The following is a 23223-nucleotide window of genomic DNA, read 5'->3' as shown; positions in this document are numbered from 1 at the left end:
TTAGAGTTGTTTTACAAAGCCATTACAAACTAGTGTATATGTAATGAGTCATAACAGACTACTGAGCAGATCTATTAAGCTTTCATATTTCTCACTGTAGGATCACATTCAGATGAGCACTTCAAAATATTCGTATGAAGGTTCAAGTACACATTTCAATGAGAGTCTATTAATCATAAATATCAGTGTGTGTCCTTCACTTTTCTGTGTGCATGCTTCGTGTTCAAAGGGCTGAATAAAATCCATCATTACTAAGATTTTCCAGGAGAATTTTATTCACTTTCCAGCATCATTTACAGCTGTATGCAGGCACAGGGGGGAGATACAAATAATTAGGTTGTGATATTTGTGAGCACTTGCACTCTGAAACTAAAAATCTTTTACCCTATAGTTATTTTGTAAAGCTGCAGGTTCCCTTTCCTGCTTGTCAAAGGTGATCACACGCTTTCATAATGGTAAAAGGCTTGCCATCAATCAGACATAATCTCGTAACACTCCTAAATATTAGGAAATACTTCTGAAACCTGTCCTGGGCCTTGCAATAATTACACCATCTTTTCTGTATGTTTGTAAATTGACTAATTTCAACAGGTGCTCACACTCTGCTTTGGTTTTCTCATCTTTATGATTCAGCCTCGCACCTGCACGTCTCAAAAGATAAAAAATTAAGGTCTTTAAAAATTTAGATACACTCATTAATTACAGAAGAACATCAGAATGGAGCTACTGATACAGTACAGTACAGTAAAGCACAACTCGCACTTCTGAATATGAACATAAAAGTCACCAAAATACAGTCTCACTACATTTTCCTGCACTTTAGTTCAGACTTTCACTGAGCACATGAAACATAATTTTCTATACCAAGTAATGCCTTCTATGTATATTAGGGAATCCTCTGACAAAGATTTCCATTAATTTCCTGTTATAACGAAGGTTAGAAGAAGGTTTCTCTGCACAGCGGACAGGTGGACTTGTTGCTGGAGGTGAACCATTTGTACTGTAGAAAGAGGAGGAAAAATATGTGTAAGTGACATTAAAGAAAATATTCACAGAAGCAAAGTATGTTCACTTAAAGCCCCCCTCCAGTGAAAATCAAGTGTTTAACCTTGTAAACATCATGTGGTGTCTTTCATGTGCTACAAGACATATCAGGGACAACATGAGCAGTCATCATGGCTGGGCCTGAGTGCTTTTAAACTGCAGTGTACCAAGGACAGGCTGAACAACACGTTTTCAGATTGGCAGGTTTGAGAAGTCACAAACCTAAGGAGCCAGTCCCGTTAATAGACGGGGTGACGCCATGCATAACAGTTTGTGTAACCTATGGCAACCACTTTGGCGATAAGCGAGCCGGCTGTAACAATCATTGGAACGTTACAACTACAAATTCCCTTTGGAAATTTGGATAGTGGGCGGGGCCTATACGAGGGAGAAGGAGGGAGAAGGAGGACATGCCTTTGGAGAAAGGTAATTGAAAGTATTTTGCAAAAAAAAAAAAAAAGCATATCAGACACAATTTATTATTTCAAGCAGAGCATTTTTATGTCTTAACACATGACTAGAGTTGGTCTTTAAGACAATATGTTGTCAGTGTCTTGTTTTGTATGTGTTATGTTTGCTAAATATTTGTATATAATTTGAGAGATGTAACACTGAGAGTGTACGTATTACAACCAGGGCTGTGCTGTGTAAGCCTTAAAAATTTGATTCCCTCATGACACATCATTGTATCAGTTAACGGACAACGTTTGTTGCCAGTGATTGATCAAACATGAAAGAACATGCTCAATATGCGTATCGTTTAAATAGGTGTCGTAAAATTTGCAGGGAAGGCACTGAAGATATTGACAGCCCAACCACTGGGTGTGATATGATCCTGACACATAAATCTTACCAGACATGCTGAGTGGAATTTCTTTTTGCAGGTGCGGCAAGCCTTCTTGGGCAGGGAGTAGTTGGAGCCGTGGATGACAGAGAAGCAGATCATGCAATCCTCGATTCCCTCAAAACGCTTATCAACGTTGTTCTTCCAGAGAGCCAGGCCCTCCATTATACTGCCATTCTGAACACACAAAACATAGATTTACATTTCTCTCAATTATTTCATCCTTTTTATTCATCATTTAACAATTGCTGTGTGTGCATGTGCGATAGGGGGGGAAGTGAAACACATCAAGCTGCTACTTTATTGCTGCTCGGTGCAAAACGAAACTGCCCAGTTTCTTTTTTTCAATGACTAATCTACAAGAGGAAGTCCATCTGATATCACATTAGTGCACCTGTGTGTCACCTGCCTGTAAACTGTACAAGCACACGATGCTGCTGCCATCACAGATCATGTTAGCAGGATGTCCGAGGCAGACGCTCCACTACTCAAGGTGGCTTATAAGTGAGTGTATTCCCGTTATCAATGGCACCTCGTCCCGGTGCTGGTTAATGCTGTGGCTACATAAACGGACCGTTAATGGTGCTTGTATTTGTTTTATAAAGCTCCACCTGAACTCTCCTCTACTTTTTCATGTGGGTCATGTGTCCAAGTGATGGTAGAAGTAGGAGGAGGTTTTGTTTTGTAAGAAGAAAATAGACTTAAAAGTCACAAATAATAAAAATTAAGATCATTAGTCGTTTACATGGTACTGCCCTAGTCATCGTTTCTTCAGGGCCCTCTCGGCCTCTTTCACTCAAGAAAACTTCACAGGTAGGAATATGATGTTACTTCAGGCCTTCAGACATTTGCTCTTGCATTTCCATCTATGTGTTTGTGTCTCTACCTGATGTGTGAGGTAGGTGCTCAGTTGCAGCATCCAGTTCCTCCACTGCTGCACGGCAACGCCAACGCGCCGCCCACTCTCTACAGTGATAGAGCCTAGAGGGTGGTTCTGTGGCAGCTGGATCACCAACTCGATGAAGATATCATCCACAGAATAGGTGGCGATCACCTCTCGTGCTGCTGAGCGGGCCTTCACCTGGGGCAAGAGGATAAGTAAGTAAATATGGTGTCTCAGTCCAATATTCAGACATCTGCTTCACAATCTATTGTTTAAATTACGACTGCATCAAAAACTAGTAAAAGCTTGAGTTGTAGAAACATACACAGAGGTGTTTTTTGCGAACTTACTGTCATGCTTTCAAACATCTGAGTGCTGGAGTGGACAGAAGAGATCTCCTGGGCTGACAGAACAGGGCTGACGTATTTAGTCGTGAACTTCTCCACAGCGGCGCTCACTCTCTTCTCTTGGCTGTTCCACCACAGGCGCACCATGGCGGGCAGGTCCTGCACCGTGCTGTAGTACACGCTGCAAGCTAGATGCGGGAGCTCCCACTCAACACTCTCACTTTCTGCAGGAAAGCAACACAAAACATTCAATTTAAGCTTGTTCACAATTCACTGTACAGTAAGTAGATGTACGTGTATGTGGTACTTACTGTCGACAGCCAGAGACAGGCTCTCTGTGAAGAAGGTTTTGGTCTCCTTTGTCTCGGCCCCCTGGCCGGGGTAGATCGGGTTCTCAGGCATAAGTTTGAAGAGGTGAAGGAGGAGCTTGTTAAGGGAGCAGCTTCTCTTGAGATACTGGGCATAATGGGCACGGAGCTAGAGAAAAATAAGAAGAGGCGACAAGACTGAGACATCAACTTTACTCTTCATTACTGTCTACATGTAACTTGCTAACTTGTTTGCTTGAACACACTCAAGTCAAAACAAGAAAATGGTAAATATTAGGGATGCACGGTATTGGATTTTTTGCTGATATCTGATATGGCAATATCTTCCGACCCTTTCTGCTGATTTCCATATATTAGGCACATGTTTTTTTTCCACCTAATTGCAGAGAACATCAAGTCTCCCCTGTGGTGGAACTGATATCATACCTACTCTTATTGTAGTGGCCAAAAACTGCCATACCGCAGACATCTTGCACCCTTCTTTACGTTTGACGGAAGAGACGTTAAAGGTCACGTGTCTGATCACTCACGTTTCTGAGCGCACCTGAATGCAGCACCCCCCTCACCCTGTTTACTGCACCTACAACGGAGGCATCAGTGATCGCCGACGGACTCTTTTTATCGTATGTGCGTCCATGAATATGTAAGTTAGTTTCGCACTGATGATTATGTTAGTCTGCCAGCGTCGGCTTTGGCCGCGAGTGTATTTTCGGCGTGTTTGACGTTGTTAAGTCCGGTAAAATGACGAGAATGTGAGCTAACTGTTAGCTAGTTAAGAGTTATGAAAGTTGTTTCTGTGACTTTTTAGTCTTTATTTGTATATTGTTGATAACTTAAAGCAGGTAGTGCACGCGCACACTCTGGGCGAGTCAATGTCGTAGCATTACGTCAAGCTTTTTTTAGGGAATCATCGAGCATTTAGGCGCTATTAAAGGGATTTTTTATCGGCGGAAAACACTGGCAGAAAAATGAAATGAAAATCTGCAGATACCGATAACGTGCCAATATTATCGTGCGTCCCTAGTAAATATATTGTTATAATTATCTAATAATAAGGACTTATCATGACTCACATGGGAGGGTGAGGATTTGAAAAAAGTTAGGAGCAACTTCCAGGCGAGCAGGTATCCCAGGATGCAGGAGTACTCCACACTAAGCGGCTGAACAACTGCAAACTCTCCTACTTGAAGCCCGGCCAGGATGCTGTCACACAGTTCCTCACAGGTCGACAGGATGGCCATCAGAGAGGCAGGAGGAGAACTGAACAAGAAAATCACACCAAATTGTAAGAATAATTAACCTATGAAAGCCCAATAATGTTTTGGTCTAGTATTAAAAAGACCCATGTGGCAACACCAAGAATCCAGTTACTATCACATGTGTAAAAGCAACAGTAGTATGATCCCCCCCCCTGTTGACTTACAGACACGGCTCATCTTTATCATCATCAGACTTGCTGTCTCCTTCTCCATCACACTCAGGCAGCTGAGGCATCACCCTGTATGGACAATAATCAAATATTTTCATCGTTCGGTAGGTGATCATTCTGAACTTCTTGCAGGAAAAATGACCCACTTTTGCACACCTATTACTCACAAAACAAACCCTTACTTTTCTAATAAGTGGTAGACAGTAATCTGGAGCGGCCGGGCCTTAAACAGCAGCAGAGGACAGAAGGTGTTGAGGAGCGTCTGGAGCGGCTCCGGCAGGTTTGTATTCTGGTCCGCTATGAACTTTGCCGGCAGAGAGTTCTGTTTCAGCTGCTGCACAGGCACATACGTCAGAGCGGCACCAACTGACTGTAGCACCGCCAGAGGGAACACAGGGTCGTCTGGTTCAGTGAAGGCATCTGCATTAAGAAGACAAAGACACATTTTCCTTATTTGCTTGTATATTGCAATGACAGCAAGTTCTAGGCTAGTTTAAGTGATTGACATTTCAGAATGCTTTTCCCAGCTCGTATAAAATCCACACACGTACCTGTGATACTGATCGGCAGAGGCAGCAGAAGGTTGTAAATTCCTTCTACAAAGAAGTCTGACCATTCACCAGCCAGTTCTGCCGGCAGCTTTTCCAGGACATCAGGCGAAGACGATGTGAAGAACTTGTTCAGCTCCAATATCAACGCAGCGTCCTCACACACAAACAGCTGAACCCAGGGGTTCCAGAGGCTGCTCACGTTCTCACTGGTGGTCTGGGACAGGAAGCAAGTGATATTTAACCAAACACATATGTTATTATTAAAGGGTATCAGAGCTGCATAGAAACGAGTCTGACAATTCATATAAAAGGAAGCTTCCAAGCTGCTTCACTCTCCTGGAAAATGTATCATTACACAGCATGTGTAATCTCTTACCTCCAACCAGGCTAACATTGAGCAGAGCAAGAAGTCCCACTGGCTGCCCCCGAGAACTGTGGGACAATGAGTCACCAGCCAGGACAGGAAACGCATCATCTCCACTGTGAGGTTTAACTGTTCTGCAGTTGCTTTAGACAGATCACTGAAATACGAGGATTTGACAGGTGTGTAAGAATAGAAAATGTCTAAAAGCAAAATAATATTCATGTAAACACACTGTTTGAATGTTGATGTCTGTTTGCTGTACCTGCCAAAGAGGAACCAGTCCTCCTTGCTGTTCCTCCACTCCATCACAGTAGCGAGGATAGCCAGCACAACCTCCTCCTCGACAGGCGTGTTGGCTTTCAGACAGCACAGTAGCACCGCCAGACACCCGTACACATCTGCGGCACAAAGCACAGAATGATTATCTTCATGGTACAAGTCCAAAATGTCCATGTATGCGTTTATGTGTGTGTGTTCTCACTCTCATTCTCCTGCCAGTTGATTATTCCAGCTGTAGCCAGAGCGACGAGAGTCTCTCTGTCCTCTTTGGTCATCGTTTGGCAGAGCACCTGGAGCGTGCTCAGTTTGCTCTGAGTCACGGGGAACAAACTGAACACAGACAACTTTCAATATACAACAGAGTCTTAAAAGAGGTGATACAACAGCTTTGAAATTAAAAGCATTTAAACAACAGTAACAAACAAATTACTAACTTGTCTGCGCTGCCATACAGCTTCCTCAATTTGGCACTGTGAGCGGCTGCCAAGTTGTTGGTGTGGATGTAGTTTTCTAGAGTCAGAGACCATAGACCTCCTTCCTCCAGTGACCTAAAGGGTAACATATTTTTAGTGGATATTAATTATTATTTTATATTTTATATATATTATATTGAATAATTATCTGAAGAGGGAAAAAAAAGGGCTCATAACTTTTGTTAGCTTGTTTTTTTTCCCCCAAACTGATATTTTCTTTCATTCCTGGTTTTGTAATCAGCTATTTTTCATTGATTGCAAGATATTTTCTTGTTGGTCAAAAATCAATGAGTGCATGTCACCTTAAGTAAAGGGTCTCCAGCAGATCTTTTATTGGAACAAGGCTGTGGAGTCCTTCCGACAGCCCCCACTCAGTCAGCAGGCTGTGGTAGGCCGACACTATAGCGGGGCTGTACTCTACCTCCTTACACCACTGCAGCGCATACAACAGCTCTGAAACTGTCCAAGAAAAGCATACAGATACATTGATTGAGGTTGAAATACACATAAAAACATGATTAAACATGAAGTTAACGTCCTGTGTTTTTAATGTTACCTGTGTACTTGAGGTTTGGCAGGTGTGAAGAACATTCTGCCTCTGTTTGATCACGAGGTGTAAATGCAACAGTCCGCGCCACCCTCCCCAACAGGGCACAGATACATAAGTGAGCCGGCAGCCTGCTTGACGGCCTAGACTTCCACATGTCCATGGAGGGTTTTTCCAAAACTCCTCTGTACCGGCTGGACAGTAAGGGCGTTTTCACCCACTGAAGTGATCAAAAAACAAGTATTAAATTCAGCTGTTTCCTACAGAGAGTTTAAATAACCCAGAATCCTTTCACAGAAAGTTTTTCATAAGAAATGTGTTGCTGAAGCAATTATTTTCTTGGATGGATTTGCTGGCTCACCTGAGGAGGTAAGGCTTGTCTGATTCTCGTCCATTCGGTCTGGCTGGGCATCAGTGCGGTAAAGAACTGGGCGGGGAGGGGGGAGTCTTGATCGCAGACAGAGATCATTGCCTCCACTAGGCTCTGTGCGGCCAGGACCAGAACCTGTAAACTAAATCATCACACCAAGACAAGTTAGGTTGGAAGAACAACATTAAGCATCGGGGCAGATTCTAAAGATTCAGACAGTCGTTACCTTTTAATGCTGGAGACAGTGAGCAGTTGGCCTGTCACCCAGCTGGCTGCACTCTGCAGGAAACATCCTTCTTCAAATTCATAGTCCGGTTGTTGGGTCAATGACTGGACCCCAGCGACACACACTCTCCTCAGCTTAGCTAAAAGTGAGCCTTTCAAAGCAATATCAAAAATTAGTTATAAGCAGATAATACAAGTATTTACATTAGTATGTTTATGCACTGTGTGAGTACCTACCAGAGAGCTGAGTGTGTGTTTGATCTTTGGCAGTGAACTGGAAGACGGTGAACAGCAGCTCCTCAGCAGAGCGGAGCAGCAGACAGTCTTGCACAGAGGAGAAGAAGGTGGAGGCCACGTCACAGATGAAGGAGATGAGTGGCTCCATGTTGCCTGCGTCTGACAGACTCTTGGCCTCAGACAGTGTGGCGTGGAGCTTCTCTAAAATCTTCTCCATGTACACCTCCCCTATCAGAGGCTCTGCGCGGGAAAAATTGTTGTTTTTCAGCTTGGTGACAAATAAGAAAATCTCCTAATGCAGCAAAAAGGTACTTTTCAAAACCTCAACATCCACTGAAAAAAGGTTGGTGTGTGCGTTTACCATTGTTGTGGTGCTGAGAGAGCACCAGGCTGATAAGCGTCCAACTGTGGCTGCTTGCAGAGGTAGAACTGGGAGAGTCGTGTCCCACCTTGCAAAGCTCCCGAGTCAATCCCAGGAGCCGCTCGCCCAGAACTGAACCTTTCAGCCAATCGCTACAGCTCTTAAGAGTCTCAGGGTCTGCACATGCCTGAAAGGAGGGAGAGCAGAGTGAGACAGGGTTTTATAGCAGCGGAAATGTGATGTAAAGGTAGATAACACACATCTGGGTAAGTGTGATGACACATACCCTCTGTATGATCTGGAGGATAATTCCCCACTGTAAATCCATCTGTAAATGAGAGCAAAATTAAGACTTGAATCTACAGCCAAACAGGGATCATCTCATGCTGCACTTAACAGATATAAATCAACATCAGGGTCTCTTGTTACCGTTGTTACGTGGTTGAGGATGCGAGTGGTCTCCTGCAGGCTGCAGCAGTAAAGAGAGCTGAAGACCATCTCCACCAGGTGCTCCGTGTCTTTGCGTCCCTTCTCAGCCAACCACAGCACCACCTGCTCCAGCAGGAACTGCATCGCTGGATTCTTTACGTGCCCCTCATCAGGCTGCTCAGCGCCTTTCCTTTTATCATCCGCTTCCACCAATGTCTGAGAAAACAACAGTTTGGGGAAAGTGTCAGCTGCATCAAACAGTTAGAAACTTTTCATTATTGAATACAGAAGTGTTTCCGCATGTTTAAGCCCATTAATTAGAATTTGCAAATACGACACATTGCTGCCAAAAATGCGGCGGTAATGACGACTTTACAAAGTTGTTTATACAAAACTCTTCCCTCTGAGTTGTACATATTTTTCAATAATTTTTGCAATTACAAAGACTAATTAAACTCAGAGGAGGCCTTACAGCAGATGACAGCGGAATTATTCAAATTGTACCAGTAGTTTTTATACTTTATAACTCATCCCCTTCTCTCCTCAAAGGACGCCTCACAAAGATAAAAACAACTGACAATCAAATGTACTTTTATCTCTAAACATCAAACAGTACTCACACTGAAGACCCTGGGTGTGTGGAAGGACCGCAGCAGCAGGGAGAGGAAAACAAGATGTTTCTCTGACTTTTTCTCATTGACATGCACCAGGCACAGCTGCGCCAGCTGGCACACTACATCCTCAAAATGCTGCGTCTGTGGGGATCCACAAGCCTTCTCATTCACCAGCTCAGACTCTGTCTGCACAGGCCTCTCCACGCCATCCCCGTCGACTCCGGTCTTCTCGTTGTCCTCTTGCTTGGAGAAACAGATCTTGACAGATTTCTTCTTCTGGACGTGCTTTCTTTTCACTCTGTCAGGATAACGCATCACCTGGAGACGTGAGAGAAATAGAGAGTAGATTTATTCAGGCGTGTCTTCTTTTTAAATCTGGCCATATTTTAAAGACATAAATGTCTCTGACAGCAGCATTGACCAGCTGTATTGTTAGTGTCAGCATGGAGATTTCAGTGGAAGAAAACCAAATCACCTGCAGCAGGGTGGCTACCCCTTCCAAAGCCTGTGCATCTGCCTCCTCATTGTCCACATGACACACGAACATTAGACCGAGCCCCTCCCAGAAGTCTGCCAGGAGCCTTTTAAAGACATCCTTGCCGTCGTTTGCTTCATCTTCACCGTGTAAACCTGCTCTCTTCTCCCAGGAAACCAGCAGCTCCGTGATCAAAAGGAAAAGAGGGCCGTTCTGAAGGGAGGGATTACCCAGAGCCTTTTCCAGCAGTGGTAGGAGCTACAAAGAGACAAAACCACAACACGGTGTAAGAAAGAGAGAAACTTAAGGAGATTTGACATAATGGGAAAAAGTCTGTTCGGCTGTGCGATCCCACCTGCTGTGAAATAAGCATGGAACGTATCTTTTTCTGCTCGTCTCCTTCTTCTGTATTCTGCACGATGCAATACCTCAAGCACTCGACGAAAGAGGTCACTATAACTGCACTTTCTGATGGGCTCGCGGCTGCACGCTCACTGGACAGACTGAGACAAACACAGACACTTCAGGTTATATAGCGATACAGGAATGGTGATTAATAACAAGAGCAATAAATGTGTAGTGAAAACTAATTATAACCAGAATGTCACAATAAAGTTCCCTTTAAATGCAATATATGATAACACATAGTCTCTCAGTCGAGCGTACACACAGACACACACAAAACACTTACCCTTGCATAAATGATGTGAAGAAAGTGGTGTAGAAGTCCAGGGTTGGGTCGGTGACCTCTTGGGGCAGTTTGCTGATGAGGGGCATTAGATTAGGGTGGAGGGCTTTAGCCATGCCTTTGCCACCTTCTTTCAGTAGAGCCCAAAGTTTAGGTAAGAAGCCCTTCTTGGCATTCACGTGTGTCCAGCAATCCTGAAACACAAACAGGAAGATTTAAGAATCGATGCCGCTTAGCTGAAAACTGCTACTTGCAAAACCTATTAAGTCTTCTGTAACATGGCGGGTGACAACATTACATAACAGCCGACAATAAAATGGCCTGAGCCTGACTGTATATGCAAGGTCATCTTTTGTATCGCAGGCTCACAGGTATCGTAGACACCACGTGCAGGACAGCCTCCCACACAGGAGGCAGCACAACAGGATCTGTGTCGTCAATGCTGAGGAGAACAGCGGGGCAGAGTCGTGCTGCCTCAGCCTGGACCAGTCCTGGAGTGAACTCACACAGAGCACACACCATCTCGAAAAAAGCTCCTCGCACCTGTGGAGATACACAGAATAGTAATCAGGAACATAGTTTTTTTTCTTTTACAGTTTATTGCATGTATAGAAGATGGCATTTGGTAGCACAAACAGATAAAAGAGCACCTAAGATATTGCATGAAACCAAGGCTACATCCAGATTTTACTTAAACAGGCTTTAAGAAGTGCAGGGGAGCAGATTGCTCTATGCAGTGGGTTTAAACCAAACATAACATTATGAATATCACATATTATCTCTCACAATCAATTCAAACTACAACCTTTAATCCAAATAAAAAACATCTACTCAAGATTTGAATGGAACTGCATTATGTGCTCTTACAAGGTGCTCTTACTACTTGACATTACCGTGTATCCACACTGTCTGTATGTATTTCTGTACCTGTGGTGTCTTGTGTTTGCTGTACTTCCAGAACTTCCCAGAGTTTACAAGATTTGCTAGTTTTTGCTCCAGGGCCGTCCTGTCGTCAGGGAGCAGCAGGGAGAGAAGCCTCCTCACACCCAACAGAGAACTGGTCTGCATGCGAACATACTTGGCTTCTCTCTCCTCCCCTGTCACACTTCTAGAGAGAAGGGGAAATCAGTGCTTCAGCAGAGACTCTTACTGAACATATTATTGTTGTCCACTTTAAAAGAGGAAATGGACAAAGAGGCTTAAATGATCTTAACGGTTTACTTACTGTGGATCGCTCAGTGTGTCTGCGGTTTCCTTCAGCAAAACGTCTTGAAGTACCTGCAATACAAAAATAACAATTTAATGAAAAAGTTAGCTCATAACATAACACCTCGTTCACACTAAAGCCACCTTTAGATCATTAACAACTCACGTTAAGGATCTCATCCTTGCAGAAGCTCAGAGCCTCCGGCTGTTTGGCGGGTGAGAAAGCAGCCTGGAAAGCCTGGCAGGCAGCAGAGGCTGCAGGTGTGTAGGGGTCACACTGGGACAGAATCCAGTGGCCCATCAAGCTCTTCAGAAAAGGGGCCAAGCTGCGCCGTACCTTTAGCACCAGCTGCTCAAAGGCCTGCTGGGTGGCCTCCCTGATCCTGCGATCATGATCCTGAAAGTGAGTAAGACAAAATTCTCCTCATGTAGACACACCGCAAACACATTCAAATGTCATCTTTATTTGAGTTTGGCTCCAGCCAGACTCCTGTTCAGAGACGTTCACACGCATTGCTTTAATCTTTGATCGAAGCACTATAACCCTAATCACACCTGGTTTACATGATCGGATCACAAGTGGACAGCCTTAACTACAGGTCTGAACACACCCAGGACGGATTATGTGTGGATATGATGGCAATTTGAGTGTTTATTTAGGCATTTAGGATTAACTTTTGTCTGACTGTGTAGTGAATGACCAGCTCACCACTGATATCTTGCAGTAAATCCTTGGCCAGTATGGCAGGACCCCCTTCACCTCTTCAGCATCCCGTTCCTGACACATGGACCCAAAGTCCTGCACAGCCTGAGAAGAGCACACAGCATTAATCCACACACGTGCAGCGATAAGCACCCTGTAACTACATTTCATGTCTTTTTAACAGGTAGGTTGTAGCTTATATGATTTGTGTATTTTGATTCACTGGTGTTGTATTGGCTCTGTATACATAAAGTAAGCTTAAGTTTTAAGTTTAAACTTACTTTAAGTCTGGTGACACCATCTCTCTTGGACAGTTTCCTGAGCACCAGCCGGAAGTCAGCATCTACCAGGTTGTCTATCTCCTCGGCTCCGTGGACAGCAGGGACGTAACTCAGCTCAGAAGTTATCGCTGTGTCGAAGCCCACAAAGCCAGGGATGACTCCACCTTCCCGGGTAAGAGCCTCAGCTGCTCGGCCGCTGCTGGAGGGCTAGTAACAACAGAGAAACGAGTGGTTTCGGTAAGTCTCATAAACGTAGCAACGTTAGCCAGAAAGAAACATATGTGGTTTTGAAACATATGGGACAAACCAGTCACATGTAGCTTTAGCTGTTAACATGAAGTTTACATTAGCTTGAGCTCGGGTTTGATGGCAGCAGTCTTCCATTAACACTGTAGGTTAACTTAAAGAATTGGTTACTTACCCGAACATTTCCTTTCGTTCGTTGTTTATTCTTACCCCCCATTGAAACACATTAAAAGTATCACTATCTATGTTAACTTAATGGTTACTTGTGTTGGCTGTGTTTTAAGAGACAGAGCAAAAAGCGACCGACTGTGCCAATGTTTCGGGACTAATGACTTCCGGTCTCTTCCACGACCTTCCAAAATAAAATGTCTCACAGACTGTTGTGTGACAATCAATGATTGTGACAGTCCATGAAAAACCTTATACAATTTCCAATATTCATTTTTTCTCATTGTAACTTACTTACAAAGAAATAGATGTAACAACAAGCCAAACAAATAAATGCAGTGCATAGCCTGTGAAAAAAATGTCCTTAAAATGTATATACAGTAATATTTAGCATGAAAAGCACAAATGACCAATCAAAAAATAAAAATATAATGTAATGCTATGTAATTAAGTAAGTTGATACTGACTGGACAAAGATGAAATGCGTCAAGTATGTGCATGTATAGACCACATAGGGTTAGGTACATTTACAGTACATGCAGTGTGTAGGATTTATATTGACAGTGACAGGTATGATGATATCAACATGTTGAATAAAGTGTGTATTTTGAGCTGTTAATGAATTAGGCCTATCTATTTAGGGTTTTTCTAAAGATGTGAACATTGAGAACTGGTGATTATCCAGAATAAAAAGGATTTGATGTGCATGGTCAAAATTTGACCCTCATTAAAATCCAACAACTGGTTACAGACTAAAATAAACAATATATATATGTTAATTAAATACGTGAAAAGTGTATCAGTTGAATAGACAGGTCCACAAGAGAAACACAATGTTGTAGGCAGGGTGAAAGTCTTGATAGTGTAACTTGTACATGTAACTTGCTCAGTGTGTGGAGCTTTGTTTGACTAAGTTCAATTGTTCCAAAATGGTAATCGAGACTATCCTATGATTAAATGAAACAGGCATTTTCTTTTTGTGCAGAACTAAGTCAGCACGTTTTGTGCACCATAATATCACACCAGTTATTTGTTCTTCACTGTTATTTGCTTCCATATCATTTATCGTTCTGTTGTGTATCATTGTCACTCGCATTTACTCTGAATGGGAAGTCACAAACAGAGCGTGCTTAAATATGTCTACTTGACAAAAATACATACTTCCGGTATGGATTTCTTCCTCTCGTACATACGTAGCGAACTAAACGTACCTTGCACTCGTTACTGCCCCCATAAGCACATTACTGACACTGCAGTCCCGTGCCCGAGAATGACACTGATAGGATTTTGTTGGAGATTTTACTTATAAACAAGCTTTTACTCAGGAATTAAATTACTGTTCTACAACAATATGAGAATTAGCTGTATGGGAGTTGTTTTTACAGGAACTGGCCTTGAGATAGGGTCAATCTTGGACTCAAAGAGTAAAGGAGCAGTGTGCCTGTATGGACTGTCTGTTTGCTGTATTCTTACAATCAGTGGTTAACATATATTTAACATAAAGTTAGGAAAGGTCCCCATTTGCATATCAAGTGTAACCAGCTACGATAGTACGATTTCAGCATGTTTCTCCATGTTTATGTGCTTAAATTTATGATCGAGTGAAGTCTGAGAGAAAGCCAGGGGAGAAGACAGTCAACAGATTAATCATTAACCTCTCTAATTTGTTAACCTTTACCCTGAATGAAGATCAAATCCATAAAGTCTGCCCTTTGGTCCTTATGTTCCTCAAAATAATTTTCCTTAATATTAAAGTCATATGGGATCAAACAGAACACAAGTCATTCACGTGGAGTCAAAAATATTTTAATAAACACCTTTTAACATAAATCCAAACATTTGCAGAGTTGTATTATAATCCTGTTAGATAGATTTAGTTCATATATCAGTTTTTTAAACACACATACTTCAGTCTTCAAAAGTATTTTGCACTTAACCTTTCTACAATCATGGCTTCTGGTGTGGAGGTCGGTTGTGTCTAAAGCTGGGTTGGGTCGAAGAATTGAAAGCAAACATTGAAGTAAACAAAAACAAATGTGGAATGAAGTTGTCATTTATTGTGCGCTCCAAAGTAAAGATGCAATATTCGCACTGAGAACAATAGCACAACATGTCCCGGTTAGTTTATTCACTGCAGAACCAAAGCGATTATGAAAACATGAAAGATCTTGAGGGCAGAAATCTTAACCTCTCGGCAACAGAAGTCATGAAGAAAGCAGAGTGAGCTGTGTGCTTTTTATTCACAGAAACAGATTCTTGCACGCAAACTCTTCAGTAAACAATGTTTCAGTCAATGTGGCGCTAGGGTTCACCTCGAAACTGACAGAAAGCATCTGTTAAATGCAAACAGCCTTTAGTGAACCAACGATTAACTGAACTGCGTTTGTCCAGTGTTAGTTAATATAAGTTACTGAAGTCATTTCATACCCAAAACCCTCAAGAGAACAAAATTAATTAATTATTTTTCTAATTTAGAGACCGTCTGAAAAATACTCTGTCTTTGAAACATACGGATCTGCAAAACAAGTCACCTTTGCATTTCCATTTGATAATTAGGAGACTATTCTCTCTGAGCAAACCATTTCCTTTGACATGTAGCTCAATGCTTTTCTATATCCCATTACATATCTGTAATAAATGCAATACTCTGACAAGAAATAATAGAAAGAAATAAACAATAAAAAAACTAGTGTGACAAAAGGTGGAGATTCAGAAACATGAAATTCCATAAAAATCTTCTGCGTCACATTTTCACATTATAGACCACAATCTAAATACACTTCCCATCGTCTAATACATTATTTGATAAGGCTGCATAATCATCATCAGTCTCGCCCATAGTCTCAAAGACGTACACATTCTGAAATGATCAGGGAGAAATAATCTCAAATGTGTTCACCATTCCAAAATCAAAATCTGGTGTCACCTGTGCCGAAAAGATAATTTAGTGAGTTTCCCCCCTGTGACGTAAAAGCAACAATCCAAATAACAAACTGAGTTTAGTCAGAACGAACAAACAGGTAACCTGAAAAATTGAGAAACATGAAGGGAATGTTGAATCCAAAGTGAAATCAGTTTAAATTACCTAATCTAGGTTTATTTTTGCTTGTATTTGTAATACTGTAAGGTTAACACCTTAGGACAACCCACCCTGCCTTCTAAAGGAGGTGAATGTCATTCAGCCAAATGCAAATAGTCCACTTAAGGCTTTAATTAGGGCTTAAAAATACTTCTACAAGTATGTTTGTCAATTTTTTTGTTTCATCTATTTTACCAGTTACCTGCATCCAAAGTATCCCCATCAGTAAGCGTGTCTATGAACCACACACTTGGTGCTCATGACACCCGTCTTTTGACAGATCTTAGGCTTTTATATCCCATCTCATAAATTCTGTTAGAACACCTTTAAAAAATCCTTAAATTACTCAGGAAAAAAGACAGCCATACTGTCTGTTTCCTGTTGAGGTAACCCCTAAAGCGCCTGGCGAGAGCCTGGTCCCAAATCATCCGAGTGTGAAGTCGACTCCCGGTGGAAGAATTGTGGTGAAACGAGGGTCCAGTTTGGGCACAAAGCCTTTAAAGTCCCTGGAGGCCTGGGTCCCGAACACGTCGAGCAACTGTCGGTGCATCAGAGCAAACCTGGGAGAAGAGACGGAAAATAATCTCTGTATTATTGTGAAAAATGCAACTCTAACCAACAGATTACCTAAACATGGCCAGAAACACAGTGAAAATGTTTTTCATAATGACATAGCCACACAGTTAGCTACATTTTCACTGTACCCCTGCAACCCTGTCAATGTTGTATAACATATAAAATACGTTAGATATAATATGCTTTTCACTAATGGTTTTAGGGCCTTATTTAGAAATGAGAAAACCTGAATCAGGTCATATTTGACTTCTAAAGTCAATGTTGACATATTTGCCAACAGGTAGTAAAACTCTTTCAAAGATCACTGAGGTAACTGTGCTGCTTGTCCCCTTTAGTGACACTTAAAGAATGTTAAATATGTTATGTGTACCACATAAAGAAGCCATTTCTCTCTAAAAGGGATCCAAAATATTAAAACCAACCTCTTTATTAAAGGTACAGACTTTAGCAAAGCCAGAAACACCCAACATTGATCAACACCATAGATTCGTACCTGCCCTTTGTCAAGCGCAGCAGGAACTTCCAGTATGCAGGCCTGAGGTTCTGCACTTCCATCACAGCCTGTGGAACAGAAGTGAGTCAAACATTATCTCCTTAATCAGTTACAAATAAATCAGTAGTGTGAAGCATATTTATGTGAGTAGGTATGTGTTAGAGTTACGCACAGCTTGGAAGCAGATAGCAGTGGAGATGGCATATAGGACCGTGTCTGCATGAGGAAAGTAAGGGAACCGCCCGGCCTCGATGCCCTTGAAGTACATCGTCTAAAGACAGAGAAACAGATAATACGTTAAGGGTAAGTTAAGCAGATAAGTTTCAGATAACACGGTCACGCAACATGTCACAAACATTCTTTTCTGTCACGATAAACATGCTGTATTTATCAGTAAACCTTGCACAGATATTGTACATGTGTGAGTGCATGATATTCAGTGAACACTGTTTGTGTATCCTTCAGATGAGTGACTTCTTGACATCATTTTCATTAGTGAGTCTTTTTTTTTTAGGTTTATGCACAATGAGATTTTCCTTTACCTCCACCAGCTTAGTGAAGAGATACATGGATATGGTCGTGCTTTTGTAGAAGAACATCGAGGTGCCAGCCAGGAAGCCTTAAGAGAGAAGGGAAGGAGTTGATCATCAAACAGAGTAAATTAACTGCGACATGACAGGAGGATTGCTCATCAGGAATGTTATTTGAAAGTCTGTGCAACAATCCTGTCTTACCGGCAATCAGTGCGTTGAGTTCATCGTCAATGTTGCGCACCCAGCGCAGCAAGCAGCTTGTTCCCTAAGAGACATAGAAACATTAGAAACCTAAACAACATGATGCTAACATTACAACAAGAATGATACTAAGATAGGAAAGACATGACGATGATGATTAAGTAAAGGGAAAGTTTGAAACGTACCTTGTAGATGCTGACAAAAGATCCTAGAAAGGCTCCGAGCTGGAAGTTCTCTTTGTTGTAGAAGAGCGAGGGGAGCCGCGAGGGCTTAGAAAACATCTGCCTGAACGCTGAGGGCACTTTGAGACAGCACTGAATTAGGTATCCGACGCTGAACATCCTGACAAAGCCCTGGACAACGAAAGAAATAGAAAGTCATTTAATTATAAAGAATATTATATTAGTATTGTTATATAAGAGTATTATAAACCCATTATTATAACGTGAGCGTCTTACTTTGACGCAGTAGGAAATGCAGTTGTCTTGGTAATGTTTACAACATCTGTGTCTTGGACCCTTTTTGCATCTGTTTCATAACAAAATAAAAGTCATTACCAGGCACTCTGAAAACACTCATACGCATCAGTGTGAACACGTGTATTCTCTCACATAGATTCTAGCAGCTCCCTGGTGAAGGCCAACAGAGTTTTCCTCCTGGAGCTCGGCCTTTCTGCTGACACCTGAGAGTCCTCCGTCTCTATAGCAGCCGCTCTCTCCAGAGGCCTGGAGCAGGTCTGTTCGGCTGTGAGAGAGTGAGCTGGAATCTCTTCTTTGCCAATGATGAACCTGTGACACAGCATGAACATTACCTCTGTAAGCAACCAAAACACTGTCAGCAACTTAAATCAAGGCTACGGCGTGAACAGGGAGAACTTACTTCAGTGCAGAGAATGCAAAGCCTTTGAGACCGTCTTTACTCCTGCAGTTAAAAACACAACATTTAACTCGAACTCGAAGTTTTTTATGTATTTGAAATCAAACTTTTCACATTTAACTGTAAGAATATGTCGACTGTGCTGCTCTTACCTGAAGAAGAACATGTAGAGCGAAGAAGTTATGCAGAACAAGAGCACCTAATGAGGAACATCAGGATAGCATGTGAAATGTTAGCTACGAGCCACTGGACTTTTTTCACTACTTATATACAATCTGGCAAAAACCTGTGATGAACGTCATCAGTGGTTATTTCTTTGACATTTTAAGAAACAATCTAGTCTCTATTGCTGTCATTGACACTGGAGCCATGTCGAATAAATAGTCAAATCACGTGTGAAAAAGAACACAATGAAGTTTTACTTTATTTTTCCAGGGGCAAAAACAGCAATCAAGTTGGCATCTGAAAAATCATACTGAGATACTTCAGATTGGAAAGAAGAGCGATGATCAAATGCTTCTTACCTCTCCGTGTCTGATGGGTGTGATGACGCCGCGTGTCACTGCCATGCGGAACAAAGTCTCAATGGCCTGAAACAAGAATACTCTCTCATATATATATTGTGTTTCAGAGGCAGATAAAACTGTTCACATATAACAAATAATGTTTAAATCAAAGGTGTAGCTCTTACAAGATTTGTCATGTATATTGTCAGCAGTCCTCGCCTGGCACAGGAAGAAAGAGAGAGAGGAATGCAGAGTGTCAATAAACACAGAATCAATATTTACAAGGCCATGCCTGATACTTGAGATGAATCCAACAACTTCATTAGGACGAAAAAAGTAAGTGCCATTTTTATGTTGTACTTGGCGAATGTGTTTTAGTTGAACACATTAAAATACTTTCATAGAGCAAAGAGATACCTGGTGAAAATAAGGAATAAGGACAGGAATCTCACCTGCTCTTGCGCTCCAGGAGAATTGCTAAATAGGAAGCAGGCAGTGCGGAGCCGAACCCGGCTGACCAGGAGTAAAATCCTCCCAACAGTTTCCTAAAGTTAGAAATACACAGCGTTATTTTGCTAATAACTGTTCTTGTTGTTTTTAACTAGAAAGTGGTGGACTCTACACTTTCATCTTAAAGGTACCCTAGAGAAGAAGAAGACTGATGCCTCGTAAATGACCAAAAGGATGCACACATGGCCTGTAGGTGAGTAACGCACAAAGTAAACTTTACAGTTGTTTGCAGAAAATGTAAAACCCAGGCCTCAGGGCATGTTTGAAAACTGAAACCGCCAGACCATATGAGAAATGCACCGCAGGCACTGAAAATGAATGCTTAGGTAATGTGCCCGAGTAGTTTGCTTATTTTATGTTGCTGTGTAAAACTGGAAATCTTCAGTCTTAATGATTTACATTTACTAGCTTTTGCAACCCTTGCATCTGGAGTTGTTCCAGTACAATATAAGTTTTGGAAATGCCTCTGATACAGCCGACAATGTGGCACCGGGTCTATGCAACAATCTGATATACAATGCTGCCACAAGAGGCTGTCTGATCTTTGCCTGTCTAAAGTAGTTTCCACAGGTAACTACTTAAAACATATGTGACAATAGCAAACAACAACAGTAAAGTGCTAAGGAAGAGCAGATTGACCTGAGCCAGGCCATACAATACGTTTCTGTATGTGACATTGACTGATACTAACCTGAGAATGCAGAAGAAAACAATGTAGAGACCTCCATTGGCAGTGAGGAAAGAGGTAGACCACAGGATCTCGGGGAGAAGCCTTTTTAAATAGTAATCCTTCTTCCTTCTCCTGAGGACTGCTGCTATCTGCACACACACATGTACACATACACAGAGTTACAGGCCAGGCATTGCTGTAGTAGGTGTGTACATTTGGTTGCCAAATCATTGCAAATATACTGTTGCAAATTGTGTTTACAACTTTCCCCTTGGGGTAGATACTGGTTTAAACAGGCTTAAAGAATGCTACAAGACCATCAATAACAAAGGGGTCAAATCTAACTGGTTAAACGAGTTAACTGACTGTAGTCTGTTTGCATAACTGGACTTATCAGATGATGTTTTTGGGTGGCTGTTAGTTAGCCTGTGTTACTGAACTATGAGTGTGTTTGGCTATGTTTCTACATGTCAATATAGCGCGTGCAATGTTTTGTCTCACTTTGAACTTGAACTTTGACCCCTTGTACAAACGACTCAGCTAATCTTTAACTCTACTACGTTTCTACAGAACTAGCTGTTAGTTAGCTCTACTTGGTTAGCTAGCTAACCTTAGCTTCCGAGTCTACAAGTGCAAATACTGTCAAACAGCCAAACTTACCAGGTAAAGAGGGGCGTATATTTTGAAGGAGACCTCCAGAGCACCCCTGGTTACATCCACAGCAGACTGCATACATGACGGGCTCCAGGTATGTCCGATCTCATAGCAGCTGTGCGGAATCTTACTGAGAGCAGCCATGTCTCCACAACACTGACAACCAGGAGCAGCACCGAGAGGGCTACGCGCTGTCGTGCGCGTTCACTGCGAGGACCCACGCAAGGGAGTTGTGCACGTGCACGGTCCTGTACAGTCAAAGGGCTCTTTGAACTGTTCATTGTAAATCACTGCATTGTTGTTTGTATGCAGGGTTTTGATATGATGTCCTCGTAAAACACTGTGATTTTTAAAGTGATTTGGTTTGTTGTTGTTTTTTTATTGTTTATATGTTGTTTTTATTGTTATTGTTTATAATTCACTAAATTTACATCAGAATCATCAATGTGGTATGTTATGTGCAAAAAGAAATTGCAAAAAAAACAAGCTTAAATCTTTTGGGTTTTTTTCTTTTATATGAATGGCTTTATATAAGGTATTCTAAATAAATGTAGAATGGCCATAGGCCCACAGCGCTTTATCAGATATTCAGTTAACATTCTTTAAATTCTGGTTTTGATTCTTTCACCTAAATCTGGGTTCTCAAAATGTTTCTGTTAAAGGACACGTCAGCACTTAAATTAAATTATTCATTAATAATTCACATAATTAGAGTAAAAGAAATAGGTAGATGCATGACAAGTTAAAAGAGGTTTGTTTTTTGCTAATGCTACAAACGGTAGATTAAATTCCCCTCCAAACCTCTTTGCAAAAAGCAACTAAATACATAAATCTTCCAAAATATTTAATTACATGCCTAAAACAGGCATCAGATTAGGCCTAATCTAAGAAAATATCTTAACTACACTGTAAAAACTGTGCTAGGTCCTATTGGTGCGCCAGTAGAGGCATGTGAATGTACACACTATAATGATTCTGCCAGTGTTTATGTTTGAAAAATGGTGGGAGATAATTGCATGACAAATTGGCCTTGAGTAGCAGCAAGAACAACTCAGTTCAAGGGGGGCGTGGGAATCTTAATCTGATTTTAGCTGCAAGTCATAACTCTTGTGTTTTGGGAAAATAATGACATAAGCACATAACAGAACAATAACATAGACAAAGGGCCACTTTTTTTTCAGCCTTGGTGCTTTAAGGGCATGTTTTCCTGTACCAGTGCCCATAGCACTTGCACTGTGGGGCTTGGGTGCAAAGTGAATCGCAAGATTTGATCAAAAACAGGAAGCTGAACATGCCCACCAAAACAGAGGAACAATACAAGTGTACAGTTCTCCTGTTTGTGTGTTATCGAGGTGTCCTACGGCCATCAGTTCACCCGATTTGATCTCTCTTGTACTGCTCAGAGTTGGTCAGCAGGTGTCAGCCTAACCCATTTCATATAGTTAAACAGAGGTGAGGTTGTGGGGGCAAAGTGTGTTCAAAGGATGAGTTGGCTTCAAAATTTCCCACTTTTTGAAGTGCATGGGTTTTCCTGCAACTGAAGGAATCCCTGAACAACATCCCAACATTATGTCATTTGCCTGAATTTAACAGTTTGCTATAGGAAATGCCCTCAAATAGGCTTAAATTGAATTATAAAGGATTTGTAAACTGTAACTAATTGCTTTATTCATGGTGATTTATATTTCTAGATCAGTTATGAGTACTAAGACCAACCTAAAGGTTTATTTATTCATGGATTATCACTTTCAATAACTGTAGCCTATTATTGCCAAATATAAAAAATAATCTATAATCCATTCCTGAAATACAACATATAAAGCAAGTCAATGGGTACTTAAGTTATTAACCGGGAAGTGGTACAGAAATGATTAAAACATAATTTATAAGTAGGCTAATTGAGTTAAGTTTTGTGAAGTTAAAGCCAGTTTTAGGGCTAAATACTAAATATTTTAGCTTTTCTGTTTCTCTTAAAAAAATAAAAGTCTAATAGGCCAAAATATCGCTAAAAATCTAAAATATTCACAAACCT

General features: G+C 41.5%; 2 protein-coding genes across 2 annotated transcripts; both read right to left on the bottom strand.

Annotated features, from left to right (window-relative positions):
- Positions 1–265: 265 nt before the first annotated feature.
- Positions 266–13203, bottom strand: ltn1 (listerin E3 ubiquitin protein ligase 1). Its single transcript, XM_069670289.1, has 32 exons — positions 13101–13203; positions 12680–12886; positions 12405–12503; positions 11862–12092; positions 11715–11767; positions 11417–11597; positions 10859–11032; positions 10493–10683; positions 10157–10304; positions 9802–10059; positions 9333–9644; positions 8713–8928; positions 8570–8611; positions 8284–8470; positions 7923–8162; positions 7687–7837; positions 7452–7602; positions 7100–7310; positions 6846–7002; positions 6505–6618; positions 6273–6400; positions 6054–6189; positions 5804–5948; positions 5428–5641; positions 5059–5296; positions 4871–4945; positions 4521–4707; positions 3430–3595; positions 3122–3342; positions 2775–2969; positions 1898–2065; positions 266–1000 (listed from the first exon to the last, which is right to left on the bottom strand). Exons 1-32 carry the CDS (start codon positions 13140–13142, stop codon positions 938–940), a joined length of 5301 nt encoding a protein of 1766 aa, XP_069526390.1. The 5' UTR covers positions 13143–13203; the 3' UTR covers positions 266–937.
- Positions 13204–15130: 1927 nt separating this feature from the next.
- Positions 15131–21335, bottom strand: tmem135 (transmembrane protein 135). The gene is made up of 15 exons (XM_069670712.1): positions 21198–21335; positions 20559–20686; positions 19810–19902; positions 19543–19576; positions 19376–19441; positions 19004–19050; positions 18855–18896; positions 18587–18763; positions 18434–18503; positions 18161–18328; positions 17976–18039; positions 17784–17860; positions 17414–17512; positions 17242–17309; positions 15131–16732 (listed from the first exon to the last, which is right to left on the bottom strand). Exons 1-15 carry the CDS (start codon positions 21333–21335, stop codon positions 16597–16599), a joined length of 1407 nt encoding a protein of 468 aa, XP_069526813.1. The 3' UTR covers positions 15131–16596.
- Positions 21336–23223: the final 1888 nt, after the last annotated feature.

This window comes from Semicossyphus pulcher, unplaced genomic scaffold (genome assembly GCF_022749685.1).
Source record: "Semicossyphus pulcher isolate SPU_LCO1_2020_fin unplaced genomic scaffold, fSemPul1.0.p SCAF_10, whole genome shotgun sequence".
NCBI lineage: Eukaryota > Metazoa > Chordata > Actinopteri > Labriformes > Labridae > Semicossyphus > Semicossyphus pulcher.
Note: the sequence above shows the minus strand (reverse complement) of the source record. Positions and strands in the feature narration are given on the sequence as shown.